The sequence below is a fragment of the Meriones unguiculatus genome, chromosome X, assembly GCF_030254825.1.
Source record: "Meriones unguiculatus strain TT.TT164.6M chromosome X, Bangor_MerUng_6.1, whole genome shotgun sequence".
In the NCBI taxonomy this organism is placed as follows: domain Eukaryota; kingdom Metazoa; phylum Chordata; class Mammalia; order Rodentia; family Muridae; genus Meriones; species Meriones unguiculatus.
The window spans coordinates 98652180-98674129 of NC_083369.1; the positions used below are offsets into that span (position 1 = coordinate 98652180).

At 39.2% G+C, this 21950-nt stretch overlaps 1 protein-coding gene across 6 annotated transcripts in view; it reads right to left on the reverse strand.

Moving 5' to 3' along the window:
- Positions 1-349: 349 nt before the first annotated feature.
- Arhgef6 (Rac/Cdc42 guanine nucleotide exchange factor 6) overlaps positions 350-21950 on the reverse strand; it is a 121620-nt gene continuing 100019 nt past the window's right edge. For 3 of the 6 annotated variants that reach the window (XM_060375786.1, XM_060375789.1, XM_060375790.1), the window contains 11 exons: positions 20356-20502; positions 17117-17203; positions 16277-16359; positions 15168-15309; positions 14005-14130; positions 12210-12230; positions 10422-10515; positions 9015-9092; positions 6836-6935; positions 3677-3731; positions 350-2464 (listed from right to left, as the gene is read on the reverse strand). In XM_060375786.1, coding sequence (XP_060231769.1) covers positions 2324-2464; positions 3677-3731; positions 6836-6935; positions 9015-9092; positions 10422-10515; positions 12210-12230; positions 14005-14130; positions 15168-15309; positions 16277-16359; positions 17117-17203; positions 20356-20502 — 1074 coding nt within the window. In that variant the 3' untranslated portion in view covers positions 350-2323. Of the gene's footprint in view, positions 2465-3676; positions 3732-6835; positions 6936-9014; positions 9093-10421; positions 10516-12209; positions 12231-14004; positions 14131-15167; positions 15314-16276; positions 16360-17116; positions 17204-20355; positions 20503-21950 lie in introns of all 6 variants that reach the window. The other 3 variants (XM_021658313.2, XM_060375787.1, XM_060375788.1) reach the window with 3 other exon arrangements.

A 21950-nucleotide genomic window follows, 5' to 3' on the forward strand; every position in this document is an offset into this window, starting at 1 on the left:
CTAGCTAACATTGCTAACCTCAACCTACTCCTCCCTGTTTCTAAAAGAAACAAAACCCGTAAGTTGAATACAATACAGTGACTATAGCTAATAATATTTCTTCATGTATTTTAAAAGTATTAAAAGCAAGAATTTTAAATGTTCTCATGACAGAGATGGTAATGTTTGAGGCGGTAAATGATATGTTCAATTAGCCTATGACCATGGATAGCATGATGTATGTGTGGAATGAAAGCTCACACTGTTTGTCACCAACATGCAATTTGTATTTGTCAGCTGAAAAGAAAATGACACTAAAACAAAAACGAAAACATTCCTCAACATCCACGAAAAAAATAAACAAGTGATCTTCTTTATAAAGCACTGTTTATTCCCGTTTATTGAAAATGTCCATTATAAAAGTCTTTATAATAACAACAAGTTTAGAAAATTTGAGCTCCTACAAGAAGGGACATGGCAGAGAAGAAACTGAAAGGCCTCTAAGGGCAGCAGTTTAATTACAGAATAACAGGAACCCAGTTCTAGAGTATTGTAAACAACACAACTATGGAGACACGGTTGTTGGGTTAACATGGCTTCATTTCCTTTATATTATTTAGTGTGTAAGCACAGGCAGCCCGCTGCACAAGTTTCATTATCCAGAGTACCAAGGGTCTCTCCTAAGAAGGGCAAAGTCCCAAACATGCATATGTACACATCCTTTTAGAGACCTTTCAATGTCTTAAGCAATCAGCTAAAATTATTTGATAATCACAAAATATTTCCTAGAGACAAAATTCGCACATTTATTGCCAACTATTGACTAAGCACAGACAGGACACATGTGAACATCTGGGTTGCTACTGCTGTTTCTTTCTTAAATTTTACATAAAAGATGTCTCACAGAAATCTCTGGGCTTAGGAACAGGACAGCTGTTCTTACCCTTCACTCTTCAAGCTGACAAAGATGGCTGTGCGTGATTGTCTGAGGTTTGACTTCTCCATTCCTCCATTTTCTGGGGGTGCTATAATGTTTTCCATGTACCATGAAATTATGGAACTTGAGAGCCTTCATACCAGGAAGAGAAAGGGCTCCTCAACAAGCTTTTAGGCCTCAAGTTTTTTGAAAAAGCACTTGCAGTCACCCATCAAATATATGTAGAAGACTTTTGTTGGCTTTCTGCCTCTTTTCACAGTAATTTTCCATCTGGTCAAGTTGCCCTGCCATCTGAAGAGGTAGGCAAGAGCTGTGCTGCTCCATCCTGTAGCCTTGGCCCATTTTGACTTGTGTTGAATTTAGGCATAGCATGTTCTTCTGGGGCTCTCTTCTGAACCTGCTTTCTCACAGTTCAGGTGTCTGGACTACTGACAAAGTCAATGGTTTGACATTCTAAACAACTTGAGCAAACTGGTTTCAGACAATCAATTTCACTAGCAACCAGCATAGCTAGTGGAGAGGCCCTTTAACTTGAGATACACAAACTGGTTCACCATGTTTGAGGCCTGCTCCAAGGAGGTCAGTGATGATTTTAACTTCTCACTGCAGAAACCAGAGCTTAATAAGATGATGGGGGGAAGGTGTGTTACTGGGGCACAATATATTCTCATCCACTTTGTTCAGAAAGGTGAAAAGGTTGTAGTTTGAATATTCACGGTAAAGTCACTGTCCAAACTAATTTACACACCTCTTGGCATGGTAAGCTAAAAAGCATGGGGTGAGGAGAGGTAGAAAACTTACACAGAGGCAGAAGGCTGGGCGGTAAAGCTACAGTGCACTAGTACTAGCTGCTTAGTCAAGCTGCTCTGCCCTGCTGCTGAGGGGGATTGCCTGAAGCAGTTTGCTGACAGATTTGGTGCTGGTGTGGACGGTTGGAGTTCCTACCACTCTGACTTTAAATGCACACCAGCACAAAGGAACACTGGCACTACACTGTTCTTGGTCTTAACAGACAACACGGGGCAATAGGTTTTTAAAGTATTGAAGGGGGCTGTGTGACATTCAAGGGAAAGGTAGCTGGATCATTGGGCAAAGGTGTTGATCGTTACCTAATCTAGACATAGCCCGAGAAGTTTTGCCTTCAGCGAAGTAGGTGGTAAAAGGCTGTTGGGCAAAGCAAAGTATTGGGGCCATTTTTACCACCGCCTCAGGCTATTTCTCTTATTAAAGCAAATATCAACTAACTAATAACCAAGCAACAAACACTGGAGCAAACAGAGGAGGTGGGAGAGAGGGAGGAAATGACAGGGAGAAAGAATCCCAACACAAAGCAAAATCTGAAGTGCACAGTTAAATCATTCAGCTGACCATCCGGCCATTTCACAGTGCTCAGCTGTACAGTAATTGTTATGGGAGAATCGTTGTCTTGCTGCTGGGCTCAGCTCGAATGTACTCATCTGTTTGCTTCAACAGCTTCCAGACAAGCTTTTCTAGGTCCTTCCTCGACTTCAATTCTTCTTCCAGACATTGCTTCATTTTCTTATTCTCCTAAAAGGGAAAAGAGTTTTCGATCACTGAGTCAAGGCAGACCTCAGGTTTTCTCCTCCTCCTCTTCATGGCATCCTTCACTCTGACTACATATTCTTAAACCAGGTTTTCTTTTGTTTCTCTGCCTGTGTGTAAGCAGCCTCCTACAATCTTCACTTAAATGCAAGTGCTAAACCTGCCCTGGCTCTCTTCTGGCTCTACCCTTTTTCATTTAGGATCATTTTTCTTTCAGTGCAAGTGTGTGTCAAGAGGCTTCCCAAATATTTCTGGCGCCAACATCATCTTCTGAGTACCAAACCCACAGGACAATGCCAGTGGGGCAGGTTGATCTTAAGAGATGGTAAGCACTTAGTATGTTTTAAAGGGAACTAAGTATCACCTCTCCCAACACCCTAAACCTCTTCCAGTGCTCCTAGACCTTTGAAACAATGGCCGCCATAGCAAATTAGATAACCAGGGGAGAAGCTTCTCTAATGTCTGTGCTCTCATAATTCCAGCACCATGCCATAATATGCAATAAATTCGAACTCTGCAATGTCCCTTTACATTTGTCCTACTCCTCAGAGGGGCCTCACTGGTCTGCCTCAGTACAAGTCTTTGCCATACCCCATTCATAATTTGCTAAGAATTCCACAAGTGCTTTTCCAAGATCTAGACTCTTCTCATCCCTATCCTTCACCTTGTCACAAGTATAATCAGTCTTAAGACATTGGTAGAGTATATATCCTGGAGCATAGGACCATACTACCCACAATTTCACAAATCACCATAAACAATTATTCTTCCTCCCTTCCTTTGGGAATTTCTTCTTTCCATATCTCCTACATTATTCCCTTCCTTTCTTTACTTTTCCACTACAAGGTCTTGCTATAACAGGCTAGCAAAACCATGATGTCCTTGCCTTAACTTCCTACTGGCTAGGATTGTAGCAGGCACCACCCACACACAGCTAGGCTTCCTTACATTTTTTAAAGATGTAAGGGGACAAAAAAGTAGTAGCTAAATTTAGGATTCTGCTGCATATATCTAAATAGTAAGCCTCAGAAATTCAAGGCCACATGATAAAAAAATAAAACCCGCCTGATAACCCAAAGAAAATACAAATTCTCCCTTAGTACCTTGCTCCTGGACTCTTCCTGACACCCTTTCCCAGTCACAAAGAAAACAGAGTAATTCTGTCATCTGAGAAGAAAATTTTTGATTATGCATTACCTGCTTCAGTTCTTTGACCTCATCCTTCAAGGCATACACAGTATCAACAAGGCTCCTAAAATTATGCAGAAAAAAATATTAGAAATGAATGGCTGGTACTGAAGTGCTCATAAATAAGCAAGTCATCTCTATATCTATACTTATATCCTTATTGTATAACTACAGATATGGAAATAGCCAATGGGGTGTCTAGTTGATGGCAAATATTCATGATCTGGATAGTCCACATTCTTTCTCTTCATAGAAAGAAAACTATCACCACACATGCCCATTTCAATGCCATGTTACAGAGTCATTTCTATATTGTCCATTTCCTTTCCCACTCCTAGCTTGCATGGCCAGAAAACAACAGATAATTGCTATATAATGTGTCTTTTTTTGAATTTGAGCACACAGTTGATAAACAAAAACTGTATATATTTAAAGTATATAATATGATGCTTCTGTGTGTTTATCTTATGTAATCATGTCTCAAATGAAGTTATTAACACAGCCATCACCACATGTAATTGTAGCTACTATTTGTGTGCATGTGTGTGAGAGTCTATTGAAAACTCTGGAGGTCTATACTCTTAGTAAATTTCATTACTAAGACATTAGTAACTATCGCCATTAAGCTGTATGTTAGACAGTGTAAAACCTGGCTATCATCTTATATGATTTAACTTCATAGTTTTTTTTTTCTTACCAAGATCACCTATTTATTCTACCCCCTCTAAGTTTCTGGCAACTATTACTCTACTCTCTGCTCTCTGAGTTTAATTTTTTAAGATTACCATCCTGAGGTTTGATTGCTGCAGGTTTAGAATAGGAGTAAATTTTACTACTATATAATGAGAGCTATCACAAGACCCTATGTTTGCTCTAATGACCATGTTACAGAATTATCTATCCCATTTAGCTAACGTCATGTAACAGAGAATCAGGACATTAAAAAAGAAATGAATTTTAAAAAGATAAAATTCCCTGGTTAATTGTGGCACTCTTTGTACCCCAACTCTTTCAAGTCAAGGAATTTACAGATCTGGGTTTTAGTTAAGTATTTTTTTTTTAAAGATTAATTTTTATTACTGATGTGTGTGTATATGCACATGAATGAAAGTACTCAAGGAGACCAGAAGAGGGTGCCAGATACCCTGAAGTTTGGATTTACAAGCAGTTGTGCGTGCTCAACATGGGTTTGTGAACTTAACAGAGGTGTTCTGAAAGATCAGCTAGTGCTCTTAACTGCTGAGCCATTTCTCCAGGCTCTAGGTTTTAGTTTTAATCCTGCTACTTACTATATTACTCTGATTTTGTGTAACCCATTTCCTTTTTGTCTGGTCTTTGCTATTGCTTTCTTTATATATGAAATAGGGATAGCCTTCACAAGGCTATGATAATTACTACTACATCAATAATAATGTTCTTAATAATGATAATTGTTATACATGGCATTAATTTTTTTAGTGCTAAACTTTATAATTATTATATTTGACCACACAACAACTCAGAATGTATTTACATCATTCCCATTTTACAGATGAGGAAAACAAATCTGCAGAGGTAGAAGAACTAGCCCAGGGTGACCCTGGCAATACATAGCAAATTCAGAAAAAAACTGGGACTCTAACCTGTAGAGAGAATTTTTGGTTTCTTTAAAAATACAGAAATATTATGGGAATATGTTTTTGTTTTAATCCCAGGGGATATAAGGCTGCTTCACAGCAGCTTACTCTAATTTGCCTCATGCTTTAGCAGGGACATGACTTTGTCAGCTGCAGATAGTTTCTGCAAGTGTATTACATTTGGAATTCTGGGAACTTTTCAGAGGATATATAAATGCTAGAGCCCTGAGAGGTAGAGTAGCTGTCGTTGGCTGGTTGGTGGTTAAATACTGTTGGTTGTGGTTTGTCAAGTACTTGTGTGCAAAGAAACAAGAAGAAATTAGATATCCTGACAGTGAAGATGAAACTTGCCCCAAGAAACTTGACACCTGTAATCAGCAGGAAGTAGATAATGATAATGATGTCCCTTTCCCCCTCTATCCTTCTTTCTCCCCTAGCTAGTGATGGGGGTTGGAAAGCTGAAGATGGGTGGAAGAGACAAATAAAGTAACAAATGCTGGCTACACTAGCCTATTCTACTCTTGAGCCCAAGTGCTTTAGCATACAGTAAGCGTGAAAATATATCCACAATGACAAGCAAGCACTGTGAAAGGTGCTGCCCTATGCAAATTCAGGACTGACTTTAGTAATGACTCAAGTATAAAGGAGTGAGTTTCTTGGCTACTCCGTGCTTCTGTATAAGCTGGAAGGTATTTAATCCCACCCTGTGTAAGTTACACTCACTACTATGAAAGGTAGGCCATGAGCACAGTTTTCCTGAGCATTATTTCTTCATCTGTGGAAGTGATGTTTTCCCTCCTGATCACTTTAGGACTTTATAAGAGGTCAACTGTGGGAAGGTGAGCTCCTGACAGAAAGATGTGAGCAGCAATGCTGTGGGCAGGCAAATCATTGGTAGGGCTTTCCTGAATACATCCAGACACACGTGTGGAGATCTCTGGTTCTGAGAAGCTGCTGACTCCACAGGGGAAGAGGAAGCTTCTGGACCTCTGCTTTTGCTTGCCTTTCCTCCTTCCCCAAGGGGCTCCCAAATGTATGCTCAGAAATGAGGGCCCTCTTTGTGGAGGAAAAAAAAAATGGAGAGAAGCAGGAAGAGGAAAGAGAAGGAGGGGCCCTACAAGGCAGGACCCACGTGCTGGCTTGTTTTCTGTCATCCTGGCACAGCTAGAGTCACTTTGGAAGAAGCTTCAATTAAGAAAATGCCTCCATAAGACTGGGTTGTAGGCAAGCCTATACGACATTTTTCTTAATTAGTAGTTGATGGGGAAGTAGCCAGTTCATGGTGGGTGGTGCCATCCCTGGGCTGGTAGTACTGAATTCTATAAGAAAGCAGGTTGAGCAAAAGCCAGTAAGTAGTACTCCTCTCCATGGTTTCTGTACCGGCTCCTGCCTCCAGGTTCCTACACTGCTTGAGTACCTGCCCGGAGAGTTTTAAGCTAAAGTAATAACGTTCTTCTCCAAACTTGGTGGTTATGGTGTTTTATCACAGCAACAGAAGCCCTAAGACCTTCTGCCCTAACTACTTGCAGGTTCCAGACATGTCCCTACTCACTTCTCTTCAGTGATGGTCTGCTCGCCACTTCTGGTGTCTTCAGCAATGACTTTCTCTTCGTCAGGGAGTAGTACTTGTGGGACAGAATCTTTATGAGTACCTGTAAGTGAAGATAATGAGAGGGCTGGGTAGGGAGTTATTATCAGAGGCCATCCCTTTCCACTGTTATAGCACTGGCTTTCTTCACACCCTTGCCCTCAAAGGGCAATCATGCCACTTTTACATTCTTCTGACAGGGAAAACTCTAAATGGCCAAATGATGTTATTTGATCTTCAAGAAGGGGGATGGATGTGGTAAGACCCTCAGACTTTTCTGTTTTGCCTGGCCCAGAACAAAGAGCTGATCACTGACCACTCAGTCTCTGCATGCTTCTAGGAGTCACACACCACATGCCCTGCTCTGCTATTCTTTACTTTCAGTAAAGATTGGGCTGAGAGTAGCACTACTGTGGAATACAACATGCTGAAAGGGCTTCAGAAGCAGCAGTCATTCCTTTGTAGTCCTCTAGAGAAATGTAGAGTGACTTAAAGCTATTTTTGGTGGTGGGTACAGTAGAGCTGGGAGGTTATCATATCAGCAACAAAACTCAGGCGTCACGGCTCTCTGCCCACACTGTCTAGCACGTGGGACAGAAGAGATGACAGGTAGTTCCAACTTTTCCACACCTCATTCTAGATCTTTCCTTTCTGAGTTCAAGGACTTAATCTTTGGTCTACCTAGGTTTCTGGCCTGGTCTGTTTTACACCACTATCCTTCAGAGGTGTACACACCCACTGCTTTTCTCTGATCACCCTCTCCTCTTCCCAGAGGTGATATGTGTTTCCATGTTAAGAGAATAGCTCTTTGTGTTTGCTTAGGATATAGAGGAAAAATGGATGATTATCTCAGAAAGCCAAGAGCAGTCAGTTCTAGGGAGACAAGACATTTGACTGAGTGACATCGAGGGCCACTACAATGCTGAAATGATGGCCACATAAGACACTAGACATTTCCCATATGTACAAAGGACAGTAGAAACAAGGAACAAAACTGTGCCTCTCTAGGCCAGATCCCATGCCCGAGTTTCTGCTCTGAGTGTGTGGAGAGACTACAGCTAGGAAAACAAGAGTACAGAGGTGACTGATGGTCAGATTTTGTGAGGGATGCTTCTCTGCTGTGTCCTCATCCCCATCTCTTCTCCTGGTGAGCACATCAAAACTCGTTATTACAACAAAGCATGCCAAAAGCCACAGGCTAAGTTGTGTCCATGGTGCACTGCTCCTATTCACAGTGCCATGTATTGATTTCCACGTCAAATTCTTTCCTCTTGTGACAGCTTGTAGGATGTGTGACTTTCAAAGAGTGTGTCAAGGCAGCATCTTAAGAAATCCCTCATACCAAATAAGCAGCTGGTCAGCAGCTATGAAAAATACAGCACTCTGGGATATTCATTCTTTATGCAGATATGAGAAACTTTCTAAAGGATGTCCTATATGTTTATGATGATGGAAAAGAAAATTTATAATCTATGTAAACTGGGCTGGAAAAAAAAGTACAAGGATTCAAAAGAACGCATTGTGTAACTTTCAGGGTTTAACACCTAACAGCTCCATGAGACATTTTATACATTTTGATGAGCCTCAGCTGTGTAGCAACATTTCCAGATTTTCAGAACAACTTTGAAACCTAAGTCTGGTAAAGCATTGCTCACTTCAACACATAGCTGATGAGAGATAGTATTCTGACTTCCTTTCCAATTCTGCCTATGAGACAAGATTAGCATCAGTTTGCAGACACAGGAACTCTCTGGGCTCTTTAATTCCTAACTAGTGCTGGTGAAGGTATCTATGTAGATCAAGACAGTGACTTAAAAAAAAAACTTTTTCTCATTTCTATCACATCCAACTTTTTCCCTCTTGCATCTTTCTCTCTAGGTGAAAAGCAACAGTTTGTAAACAAACCACTTAGTAGCTAAAGCACCTTATCTGAAAGATTCAGTCCTGCACCTGTGCTCTGCACTGAGTCACATGCTTTCCACACCCTACAACCCAGTCTGCATTGACAGTCTAGTCATATGCTTTTCACACCCCGAAACTCAATCTGCACTCATGGTCTTTTCTCCCTAGAAACAGTAAGCAGGAAAGAACAAACCCCATTCATTAGGGAAAGCAGTGTGGGGAATTTTACTTGTGTTATTACCTTGTTGAAAACTGGCACTGGTACAGTAGGCTTCAATCACCCTGAGAATCTGAGCATCCTCTTCCAGGGCAGCAGTACCTGTCAAATTTAATCAATAATGACTTCTCCTAGATATATGACCCTGGACACTCAAAATGATTCGGTGCCTATCACTGCCAAGGACTCTCAGTTTTTCTGAAAGACAGGCAAAAATTTGCTCAAGCCCCATGAGTCGAGAATGACACCAACACTGACCCTGCGGGCTCTGGGGTCAGTATCCCAGGGAAGGGGGCTGCTCTTGAAGTTCAGAACTCTAAAGTAGCGAGGGTTTTATCAATCATCTTTTGAAGGCTAAAATTACAGCACCGGGCCTTGATGTTGGCTCCAGCTCTCATCCAGCACACCAAAGTCTCCCTGTTAATTAAATTTCAAGGCTTGCCTTCTTTAAGAGCCTTTTTCCTATTAACCCCACTCATCTTCCCAAAGAACCAGCAAATCACTGATTCTCTCTCCTCCACTCCCCAGCTTAGTCTTTAAATACTCAAATGACAGTTTTCCACTAATAAGTTTAGGTGAGGGTGGAGTTGAGGTTGCAGTAGTTGGAGTTCAAAAAAAATTAATTTTAATATATTTCATATCATATCATATCATATCATATCATATCATATCATATCATTGCATGACAGTCTCATGTAGTCCAGGCTGACATCTAACTTGTTTTGCAGCTGAAGTGGGGATTACAGTCACATGCCACCCATGCCTGGTTTAGGTGGTTCTGAGGGATCAAACTTTGGGCTTTGGGCTTGCTAGGCAAGCACTCTATGAATTGAGCTATGTCCCTAGCCACAGCAAAGATTTAACTAAACTAGACTTGTAACTGATACATGCAGTGCTGCTACATCACTGACTCCTCCATGTACATCCAAAGTACCTTGGTCACAATTTTAGAGGCAGATACAGACATATCACTTGGCTAACTGACTTTTCAGTCAGCTCCTAAATAAAGCAGTTTTCTGATGTCATCAGGCTGCCTCCTTGGTCAACTGAGAACAACCCTGAGCATTAGACTGCCAGAAGAATGTCTGTTCTTAGGTCCATTTAGCCTATCTGTTCAGAAAAACAATATTTCAGGCATCAGAAACCTAGAGGAAAAAATAGCGTCCAAAGCAAATGGGCCCCACTGGGGGATCTAAACCAGGTGAGGTGAAGTGTTCTGCAGCATGAAAATGATACAGATTGATGTCTGTCAGAATCGGCAGGAAGTTTAGCAGGAGGCAGCTTATTCAAAAGGCATAGTAGTGACCGAATTTTCTGTGTAGTTTTACAACAGATGATGCCAAGAACAAAACTGCTCTAATTATCTGCTTTTTACAAATTCTCATGTTAATTTATCCATTAATAACTTTGCAAAAAGTACTGAACACATACTTTTTCTAATCACATATTCTTCATCGGATGTTTTTCTATCTGTCTTTCTTTTGTGAAGAAACTTCTTCATCGTTTTGGGGCTCTTACCAGATTCCTGCAAGGATAATGGTTTTTCCATGAATTGACATTCTCTCCCAAATATGAATGAAAATAAAGCAAATAAAATGAATCCGAATGCATCTCTCATTGCGATAGCATCCATTAAGAAAGTGTCAGATTTTAGATTACACATACTAAAAAGAGCTCCAGTAAACTCAAAAAGGTTCAGCAAAGCACAGGCAATGACATTCCACTTTCAGTTGCCACAGGAATGAGAATAAGAATAGAGAAAGAGAAAGATTGTGCAGGATGGTCAGTGTATTTAGGGTACCATCTGCAGCAAAAGTAATGGAATTTCAACCCCAAAAGAGTGCCAGTATTTTTAACTTGATTTATGTTCCCTGTGGATAGTTTGAAGTGAAGTAAGTGATGTAACTAATGACAGAACAGTTATCCCTTTTCTAAGAGTTTAAAACTACTTGAGTAAGTTTTTTGGTTTTTGTTTGTTTGTTTGTTTGTTTTTTAGCAGTAGCCTCACAAAGAAAACTATAATTCCTATCATTAAGATGAGAAAATTAAGGTACAGATACTAAGTTATTTTCTCCGAGGAGAATTTCATGAAGCATTCTTTGATAAATAACTTTGGGTTGCATACAGCCAAATTAGTACACAACAGAAGTGAAAATGAGCAAATTTTCTTTTTGCCATATTAAAAAGAATACAGTTCAGTGTTAATATGCAAGTAAACAGATTGGACTCACACTCAGAATCCCAAGATAGTATCCTGATATCCCATGCTTTTCAGCATCTATGTATGTATGTATGTATGTATGTATGTATTTGATATATAAGTAATGATTAGTACTTTAAAATATATGAAACAATGAATTTAATTGCCTTCACTTAGACACAGTAGGTCCACTTAAAGTTAAAAACAGACAAAAATGAAAAACATGTGATTTAAGAAAAATAATAAGAAAAGCTAGCATTAAAAATAGAAAAATTAGCGTTTTAAAGGCATGATATATAAAGTGACATTTTATGTGTATAAAACACAAGCCTGGTTTTGAAGAAAGTACTTTGCTGTTGATTATTAATATTTATTATTAATTTATCTTTTAGTTAAAGCAGCGGTTATTCCTAAACCAGCTGTATACCCAAATCAACACAGAGAGACTAGAATTTATTTAATTAACCGAGAGCACAATGCTGGGCAATAGTTACTCCATCTTAAACCTCCAAGCCCACATAGGTTCCTACCATTTCACCCATTATACTTGCTTTTAGTCATATCTTAGGTCCGGTTCATCTCTCCTCAAGGTTCGAAGTCCTCTCCTGCTGATCTCCGCTCTCCTCCCACTTGCTTCTTTCTCCTCCCCTCCCGACCGGGATGTCCCACCCTATTCTCTCCATTGCTCAGCATTGTGGCTGGTTGTTTTATTGACAATACAGAGAACAAATGGTGGCATGTTTACACAAACTTGAGACAGGTGATGCTTAGGATAAACATCACAATGCAATGTCCGGATTGAAACCGGATAGTGGGGGAGAGAAATCAGCATTTCAAAGAACAAGGGTAAATTGTGTACATTCCACAAGAACATTATTCCAACAGTACTTTCATGTCATAATTGCATCTTTACATTTTAGCCATCAATTATAGCACGGGACAAAACAAGCATAAAGGAAAGCTTCATTCATCAAGGATTACAGCACAATAACATTATGATGTCACTGTTCTACCCTTACCTTTAAGATATAAGACATCCTCTAAAATGAATATGTAAAGAAAGAGAAGATGAGAGTGAGAGGTTGATGGTTATAATGACCAAATTCATTTATCAATAATTCTAAAACAACATTTGAAATGTTAGTTTTATCATAAATTAGATGGAGAGAATATAATTACATTTTCCCACATTAGTTTCAGAAGCAATATCCTCATGCAAAAGTCCAAAGAATCCAGTTCTGTGCAGAATTACAAATGCCGAATCACCAAAACGCACAGTACATAGTAAGAATATATTAATAATTCTCTTCCCCCAGCAGAAGCAAAGTGATCATGCCTTAGTTTTAATAGATTAGTTGTATGAAGGATTAAGTCAACATTACCCTTCAGAGCTCATCTTGGTATGAATTTAGTAACTGACAGTTGCAAAAATGTCCATTATTACAAACAGGACTAGGTTACTATGAAGTGGCACTCCTGGTTTAAGTAATCAAAGAAAGCTGAATGGTTGCAGGTCAATTTCAAAGCAAATCTGTGGGGCCACTTCCTATGCAAACTCTGAATAGAGTTACTTAAAAGAGTATGCTTAAGAGTCATGTCTCCTCTTACACCAGCTGAAAGGGTTAAAAAAAAAGTCCTCCAGTGTCTACTTATTATTATATTTTGCTGCACTGACAGACGAAGGTGGCAATTAACTGGAGCAAAAGCATAGTTGCTCCAATCCAAATACACTGAAAATTGAGCCAAGTCTCCAAGATCAAAACCCAATGGATGCCTTTCCACCAAAATTCTAAAGCTCATCTCATAACCGTCAGCAACTTACTCTTCATACCACCATACCTGAAGAGTAGTTATTAATAAATGAGCATCATCTTTTCTGAGATCTAAAATAATTAGAAATAAATAAAAGGGAAAACCTCACTGGATGGAAAAAGTAACAAACACTGTGTAGTCATGGTAGCTAGTGACTGATGTGCCTTACACTGTACTTCTAGAGCAAAATTTCAGCCACCCTGACCATGGTCTATCTGGGCAGCACACTAGGCAAATATCAAATGTCCTGTGTGGGTGGCTGCTAATGAGAAGCTTCTCTGAAAAAAGACAGTTCTTTCATTACATCCTTTTATCCTTCACACCAAAGCAAACATTGCTTTCATAGTTGAGACCCTTGGCTTGGTCTTATGATATTTTACTGATTGGGGTTCATTGATCAACATGCTACAAAATACAGAATTAGATATTTCAATTGGAAATGAAACTTTAAATTACGTATTTCTTGTTTGCGATGTGTATACATAGTTAACAACTCTAAAGAATAGTCATAATAAGCTAGGGTCAGATGAAAGGGGAGGAGGACCTCCCCTATCAGTGGACTTAAAGAGTGTCAGGGAGGAGATGAGGGAAGGAGGGTAGGATTGGGAGGGAATGAGGGAGGAGGCTACAGTTGGGATATAATGTAAATAAACTGTAATTACTATAAAAATAATTTAATCACAAAAAGAAAAAAAAATTACTCTCTCCATGTAGAGAGACAACAGAGGCACTTGAAAGAACTGAAGAAACAGGCAGTTCACTTGAACTGTTCAGTTCCATCAATGTCTGTATATGACGAACAGGGAAATGTAAAATTAAAAAAAATCACTGAGTCTAACAATTCAAGACTGATATACATATATATATATATATATACACACACATATATCAGTATATATATATATGCTTTCATAAATTCTAGCATAGTGTCACTGAACTATTTGCAATAAGCTCTAAAATTAGCTTGTCATAAGCATTTTATACCATATGTAGAAAAATTACCTCTTTATAACCTAGTGCTGCTGATGGTCTAAGGGGAGGTGCAGGTCGTAGGCAACTTAAACTCCATGGTTTTAAAATTTGAGGAGGCTCCAAGAGTCCTCGGGACTGTCCGGCAGAGCTAAAAGACTGGGAAAATGTTTCATGAGATGCTGGCAATTTGCCATCTGAACCCAACATGGTACCACCCAGCGAGAGAATGAAAATAACTTCATTGCATCAGCACACCCAGGCATGAAAGGAGGACTATGGAATAGTGAAAGTGTCCGGTTGAAAAGTCACAGTCTCTACATAAGCTTATGGGATCTCTAAGGACCAGCACAAAATGCGCTCTTTGTCCCATGATACTGTCCTCTCTTCTTTGCAATTCCACTTAAGGCTGAAATCTATCCTCTGTAAGGAAGAAAAGTGGAAGCATTTGGGTTTCAGTGTTGTGTTGTGTTTGGCACTCAAACAGAATCTTAAATGGATTATTTCATCAGAGTAAACTACAACTCAGCAAACTGGCTAGTAACTGGCAAAGACAAGATTTGAACCCAAAGCCTGTGTTCTGCCACCACAACACACAGCACTCAAAATAGGAATGTTGGCATTGCAGGTTTGAGTATTACCAGACAGCAGAGGAAAGCTTCCATTTCACCCAGCCAGCAGAGTAAAATCTCATTAATTCCAATTGCACAAGTTCTAGATCTCTGAGAACTCAGAGGATAGCATTGCTAATAGTTTACCTTTCATGCAAGTTACTGAGCAGATGTGAAAGCATGAGTGGGATTACATGGAAATGTGTAAGCACTCAGGGAAGCGAACTCCCTGCTTTGACTTAGCACATGATTAAGTGAGAATAACAGTTATAAAACAAGTAAGTCTTGTTTATCATGAAAACATTTTAGAAGGGTATTTGGTAGTTAGCTGGAGTACCTTTAAACTGCTGAATACAATCGCACACACCTAACTGAAATGTTTTATTCATTTCAATGGGCTTCACAATGATGACAACTTAGAATCAGTGAGGTTTAACTGTACCTCAAAATCTACAAATAGAGTCCACCCAAAATCAAATGGCATGTTTGCTACTGATTTTTGAAAGTCTTTGTGTGCAAAGTCTGACAAAAACTTCAATAAGCTTAATACTTCAGTAATCCCAACAATCCCAGTGGACTACTTACAGAATGAGCACTACATGATGAGGAGGAGGTCTTAGACAATGAACTAGAAGATGCTGGTCCTCTGGTCAGTCTGTTGAGCTGCTCCAACCATTCCTGGAAGTCCTCGTTATTGTTGCAATAGACCACAGTTCTCTCTATCATGCTACCTGCATCACCCAATTTTGAACATTTAGGACCCAAAGGTAAGGATCTGTCTTACAAACACTTCAGTCGAACATCTATTTTCAGCATCTTCCTTTCTATGAAATAACCCTCCTTTCAAACTTCAATATTAGGAACAGGGAAGTTTTGATGATATAGTAAATGATTATTCATTTTTATTTCTAAAGCTGTCAATTGATTCCTACCACTTTGCAGAATCTTAGACATAAGTGGAAAATTTCACTACAAACACACTAGCAACTGAAACCATAAGTGTATCGACTGACCATCTAGTCCATAGTTTAATCTAAGAATATTGTCTCTTTTTGCCCAGTCTCAAAGATGGAACAGCATGTAGTTGAAACTAATAGAAAGACCTGTAGGCAAGTACCCAAACTGAGGCTACTTATTGGTGAGTAGAGGTTTTGATAAGGCTAGGGATATTAACCCTGTCTTCACCACTAAGACATCCATGTAGAAGTACAGCCATTACAAGTAAATCACAGAGGCCTGGCAAAAGGGACGATGTCAGGAAGAAGTAGGACGACTGTACATTTTGCTCAATCTGTATTGAAAGTTGCACAGCTTCATAGAACAGAAGCAAACCTTGCTAGTTTATAGGTTGATAGTAAGAATGGTGATGGAAGGCCGTACCTTTGGCTTCTTGGCCACCATGGACCACACGACAGAGGAGAAGGTCAGTCTATCTCACCGTTATAGCTCTCACAAATAGCTCTTAGGCAAAAGAAGATGAAGAGTAATGGCAAAGCAGAGGCTAGTAAATAACGAGGAAGCTTTGTGGTTTTATCAGTCTACTCTAGTTATTCTGGGAAATGGAACGGGCTTTGTCATATCCCCATAAAACGTGCTGATGAACTATACAGGAGAAAGTAATATCATTTATTTGTTTAAGCTCCGCTTTATTCCAAAAAAGATTTGAACTAGCCACATGAAAAGGAGACAATTACCTACCTGTGATTTCAAATGTGTAGTCATTCCCTTCAATTTCATCTAATCTAGTCACCACCATTCCTGCTGTTGATATTTTTCCCTAGACAAAGAATATTCCTATTAATTCTATGATTGTACATATTTCTCTCAGACTTTTGATCCTCTCACAAATCACACGGCAAGACATATTCATTAGTTGGACAAGAGGTAATGCTTCCCTAGTTTATGTTTCAAACAGTTAAGAAAGCAAGAGAGAAGCATGCATTTGGCTAATACAACTTAAACCCTAAGCTCATGATTTACAAAACAGTTGACTTTCTAGCTTATTTTCATAGGAACTGAAAATCAGAGGTTCACAACTTATGAAAGGGAGTAATGGCTAGGACTACATATAACACAGAACCACAGCATAATGATCTATATTTTGGGAGCAGCCTAAGGGAGGTTTCATTCTCTGAAGCATTTTTAGGACTGACATCTTACAAACTGAAACCATGAACCATGGCTGCAAAATGACAACCAGGGGATCAAGCGCCAGTTTTGTATTTCTCAGCAGTTATGATATGGGTCTGTAAACTGTTGAGGCTAATTTATCCAATTGTAGACTTAGATATCTACTTATACATCTAGAGACCTAGCTCACAAGCAGAACAGCCGATTTCTGGGGCAGAATTCTAATACAAAGGTCTTTGGTCTCAAGACCACATGTTCTTACAAGCGGTTTCATTATAGTGAAAAGCCAAAACATTCTTCCTTTGCAGGCTTGAACTATTAATGGCATCGTGCATATATCACATCTGAACAGAAACCTGTTCTCATCTGACCTTTGATAATTTGTTTTATATGGATCTACTCACCTGATAGATAAAGCCACTCATCCGAGGACTTGCAGACAACAATATCAAGACATCTGAAAACAGCATCAAATACCGTTCCTCTTTTTCCTGAAGTAGAATAAAAATCAGGAAAAGGATAACATAAATTGGACTGCTTTTGTTTAAAATGCTTTGACATGCAGACCTTACATAATCATCAACCTGAGCATTGGCAGTGAGTTGCAAAAAGATAGCCAAGTCAGAAGCATCAAATAAGTATGTTCATTATTCCCGAGTGTGTGAGGGTAAGAACTCACACATATTATGCCCCAGTGTGACATACTAGTTCTGGACACAAAGCCATCTCTCAACGTTCACAGAACTAAAATGTAACTTTACCCTAAATAGTAGCAAAGTGAAACAACTTTCATCAGATAAGAAATGTCCTACATCTGTGCAGGGGTCTTATGTTATCTCCGTGCATAGTCCTTGATTGGAGTATCAGTCTCAGGAAAGACCCCTGTGCTCAGATTTTTTGGTTCTGTTGCTCTCCAGTGGACTTGGGGAGGGGCATGCATGCAGAGGGTAGAAGAAGTGAGGGATTGGGATGGGAGGAGGGAGGGAACCACAGGGGGGATACAAAGTGAATAAAGTGTAATTAATAAAGAATTAAAAAATAAAAAAATTAAAAAAAGAAATGTATGGTCTGCTAATATTCACTTTCATCAAATTTTTTCTAACCACTAATACGAGGATAATTATGGGCTCAAATAGGTAAAGTTCCTGCTGTTTAAGCGTGAGGGCCTGGGTTAGGATTCCTAGCAACCATGTACATTCTGTGCATAGCAGCAAGAACCTATTACCAACATTCTTAATTCTGCCGGCTTGTGGACAAGTAGATCTGAGGAGCTCATTGGCTAGCCAGTATAGACATAATCAGTAAGCTACAAATTCAGTGAGAAACAAAACGGCAGTGTAATAGAAGAAGACATCTGCTGTGTACCTCTGGTCTCCTCACAAATGCACCCATACGACAAGTCAGCACATACATAAACATTAAGAGAGATAGCCACTGTCTGGCATGGAAGACAAATAAGTAAATACATTTTACATTTTAAAATGGTGTGGATTGGGGGCTGGAGAGATGGCTCAGAGGTTAAGAGCACTGGCTGCTCTTCCAGAGGTCCTGAGTTCAATTCCCAGCAACCACATGGTGGCCCCTAACCATCTAAAAATCACTGCATGCATAATAAATAAAAAAAAATTTAAAGTGGTGTCCATTGTTTGGTCCCTGTGAATGATATTGGAAATCCAACCCAGGATCTTGTACACACTAAATCCACATTCTTCCACTGCCTATTTACTCCCAATCCAATTTCATAGGTGTTTGGATGGTGCATAAGAGATTCATTCATACATGGGGCTGGAGTGATGGTTCAGAGGTTAAGAGCAATGTCTGTTCTTCCAAAGGTCCTGAGTTCAATTCCCATCAAACACATGGTGGCTTGTAAAACATCTATAATGAGATCTTCTGGTATACATGCAAACAGAATATTGTATACATAATAAGAAAAATCTTTTTAAAAAGATTAAAGTAGATTATTTTTTTAAAAAGAGATTTGTACACATTTATAAGAATCAATATGGAATTTCTTGTATACACTGCGTACTAACCAAATCCAAGTTATTAGCATATCTTAAACTATCTTAAACTTTTATCATTTCTTCATCATAAGCAAGCACAAAATCCATTATGCGGCCAGTAAGATGGCTCAGTTGGTAAAGACTTGTCTGATAACAAGTATGATAGATGATCTGAAGAGTCGAGTTTGATCCCCAGGACCCACATGGTAGAAGGAGGAACCAACTCCTAACAGTTGTCTTGTGACCTCCACATGTGTATATGCAAAAAAAAACAAACAAATGGAAAAAAAACCAACAACAACAAGCAAACAGACAAATGTCAAATGTATAAACTGCTTTTAGGTGAAAAGAAATCCTCCTTTCTAGCTCCTTTAACATATATTATAATGTATTACTGTCAACTACGTTTTTTATTGTACTGAAGTAAACAATGCTTGAGGGATGCTCTGACCCCCTTAACAGAGTCACAGTTAGTAGATGCAAAAATTCCAGTTGACTCAGTTATCCTCTCGCTGTCTCCTCACTCTCCTTTCCACTTGAGTAGAGTAAACCCTCAGAGCTCACAGTGGGGACAGCCATTATTCTTTCAGATTGCTCTCTTGCCAGTTTTCCTTCCACAAACATTGCTCTTCTTCAGCAGCCTCTCCTGTTTTACTAGGTTCTCCTCTTTTACCTTTAACATATGCTTATTGCTTTCTGAAGGACCTTGTTCATCCCATGTGGCTCCTTATTCATAATATCTCATTTCTTGACATTTTATTGCCAAATTACTCCCTGCCTTCATTTTTCTCTCCATTGATCCCTCCCTAACTGCATTCCTCAACTGCTCTCTCAAAGTCATCAATAACTGCCTTCCAGCAAAATCCAATGGCTTCTTTTGGGTCTTCATACTCCTTGACCTCTGAACCTTCCAGAGCACTTGGCTTGCTGGCCACTTTCAAGTGCTCCTCCCGGAATTTCAAGGACACCGCAGTCTCCCAATTCTTTTCTCCTATTTGTGTCCTCCACCCAGCCCCACAATAGTACCTCCTTCTTTACCTTCATCCCAAAGATGTGAATGACTAATAGTTACCCTCGCTGTATTAGCTTTCCCCAGGGTATCTGCATTTTCAATGAGATTGCTTATTAACCGAAAGTAATGAATCTCTGCCACAAGCATGTCAGTGGATATAGGAAGGTGTTTGTAGAGAAAGGAGATAACTCTAACACCCAATAAATCATACCAGGTGACATGATCAAATTTTGTGCCCTACCCTGGTCTCTTCCTAAAAGAAATAATCCATCTTCAACCTCTGTACTTCTCTTTGGATATGTACTTCTTAGAAAGGTACATCTGTCAGAGACATCCACATCTCTCTCTCTAACAACAACCTCTCACCTACATTTCCAGAGTGCATTAACAGCTGCGTACAGGACATTTCCATGCAGATACCTAGGATCTTTGAAAATTAGCAGGTCTAAATTATATCTGCCATGTTTTGTATCTCACAAGTCACCCATGTCTGTTGATATTACGATCTAAACGTGTCTTAAAGTTATACTTTGTTTCCTACTCCCTTGGCCACCACTCATATTGACCTTGGCAGAAGTACTAATAAATGAAGGGAAATGTGAAAGAAGCAATGCTGAGGACTTACGTCAGAGGTTCCATACTGCACCATTACTTGTGACATAAAGATCACAGCTCCCAAGGTCTTAATATCATCTCCCTCCCATGCCTGAATAGGTTCTGAAAGGATCTGCAATTCCAGTTGTTTTCTCTTTCTCAGATCTTGGCACTGCCCCTATAGATGTAAAACAAACAAACAAACCATGGTGCAATGGGAATTTGTACAAGTTAGACGGGAAAAATTCTTAGACCCCCCCCCCCAAAAAAAATTCAAAATAAGGCATGGCTTTTGACTCCTTGCTTTTCACTACTTCTCTTTATCCTTTACACTGAATCATAAGACCATCCATGTTCCTGGCAGGCAAGCACACTATCTAGCTTTGAGCCTCTCAAAGTTATAGGAAGAGGAGATAGTTTCCATTTTGTTGAAGCATCAAGATAAAGTGGTAAGAAGGGGCGTATTTCCCCCTCCCCATGAGGAATCTGGAGAGACAAAGAGCAGAACCCCATAAAGTAGAGCCAGGGCAGCAACCAGCCCTTTACTATCATGGTGAAAAAGGACTATAATTACAAAGCAATTTCATTTACACGATGTATACTCACTCTCCAACAAGGTAGCAGCTTGATGATAAGAAAAAAAAAAAAATGAACAAAAAGGACTTCCAGAGATTTGAAAGCAAAGAATATCAAAAATATTTAATGCCAGAGTGAATAAAACTGAGTTTATCACAAAACACGCACTGTTCTTTGTTTAGAGAGCAACAGCACATTTTTGTAAAATACTAAGCTTATTTTTATTCCTAAAAGGATTGGGGAAAACAGATACAACTGGATTTCATGATGATTAAACTGGAAATTCAAATAAAAAAAACAGTTTGTCAATACTATGTGAGTATGAAAATATATAGATATAAAACCTCTTTCAGAAGACTAAAGTTATCTTGTAGTAATTTAACAGTACTCATTGCAATGTGAATACAAGTCTAAGCAAATGTTGCATTATGTTACTGCATCCAAATGAATGTAGTATAATTCTTTTGGAAAGTATTTTTTTCTATAAAAAGCTGTTGCATCATTCAGCTAAGATTTTAAGAAATAAATACATTACACAGATTTTTAAAAGCATGTGTATTTGCAGTAAATATATTACCACTATCAAAGCAAGTTTTACAACATGACAAAAAAGAGCACATTTACTTTTTGTTGTTGGAGGGGTTAATTTATTTGCTGCTGTCGTTGTTCAGTCAGGGTCTTGTGCAGCCCAGGATGCCTCAAATTCACTATGTAACTGAGGCTGACTTTAAACTGGACATTCTGTCTCAGTCTCTAAAGTGGTGGTATTAAAGGCATACCCCCCCACACCTGGCGGACACTTGATTTTGTTGTATTGTTTGCTTGTCTGTTTTTTTCAAAGGCCTTCTATATTCTTTCACATAAGACTGACTAAAAGAGATACAAGTTACAACAAATGCCATGCCATGGGTTTGAGTGAGCTCTTGTACAAAGTTGAGCCGTGTAGAACTGCTGGTATTTTTCTCTTTTTGCCTGACAGCAGGAGAAAATTTGTCATAACACCTTGCCTGATCTTCAGCTTTCCCTTTAGCCCTTGACGTGTCAGTTACT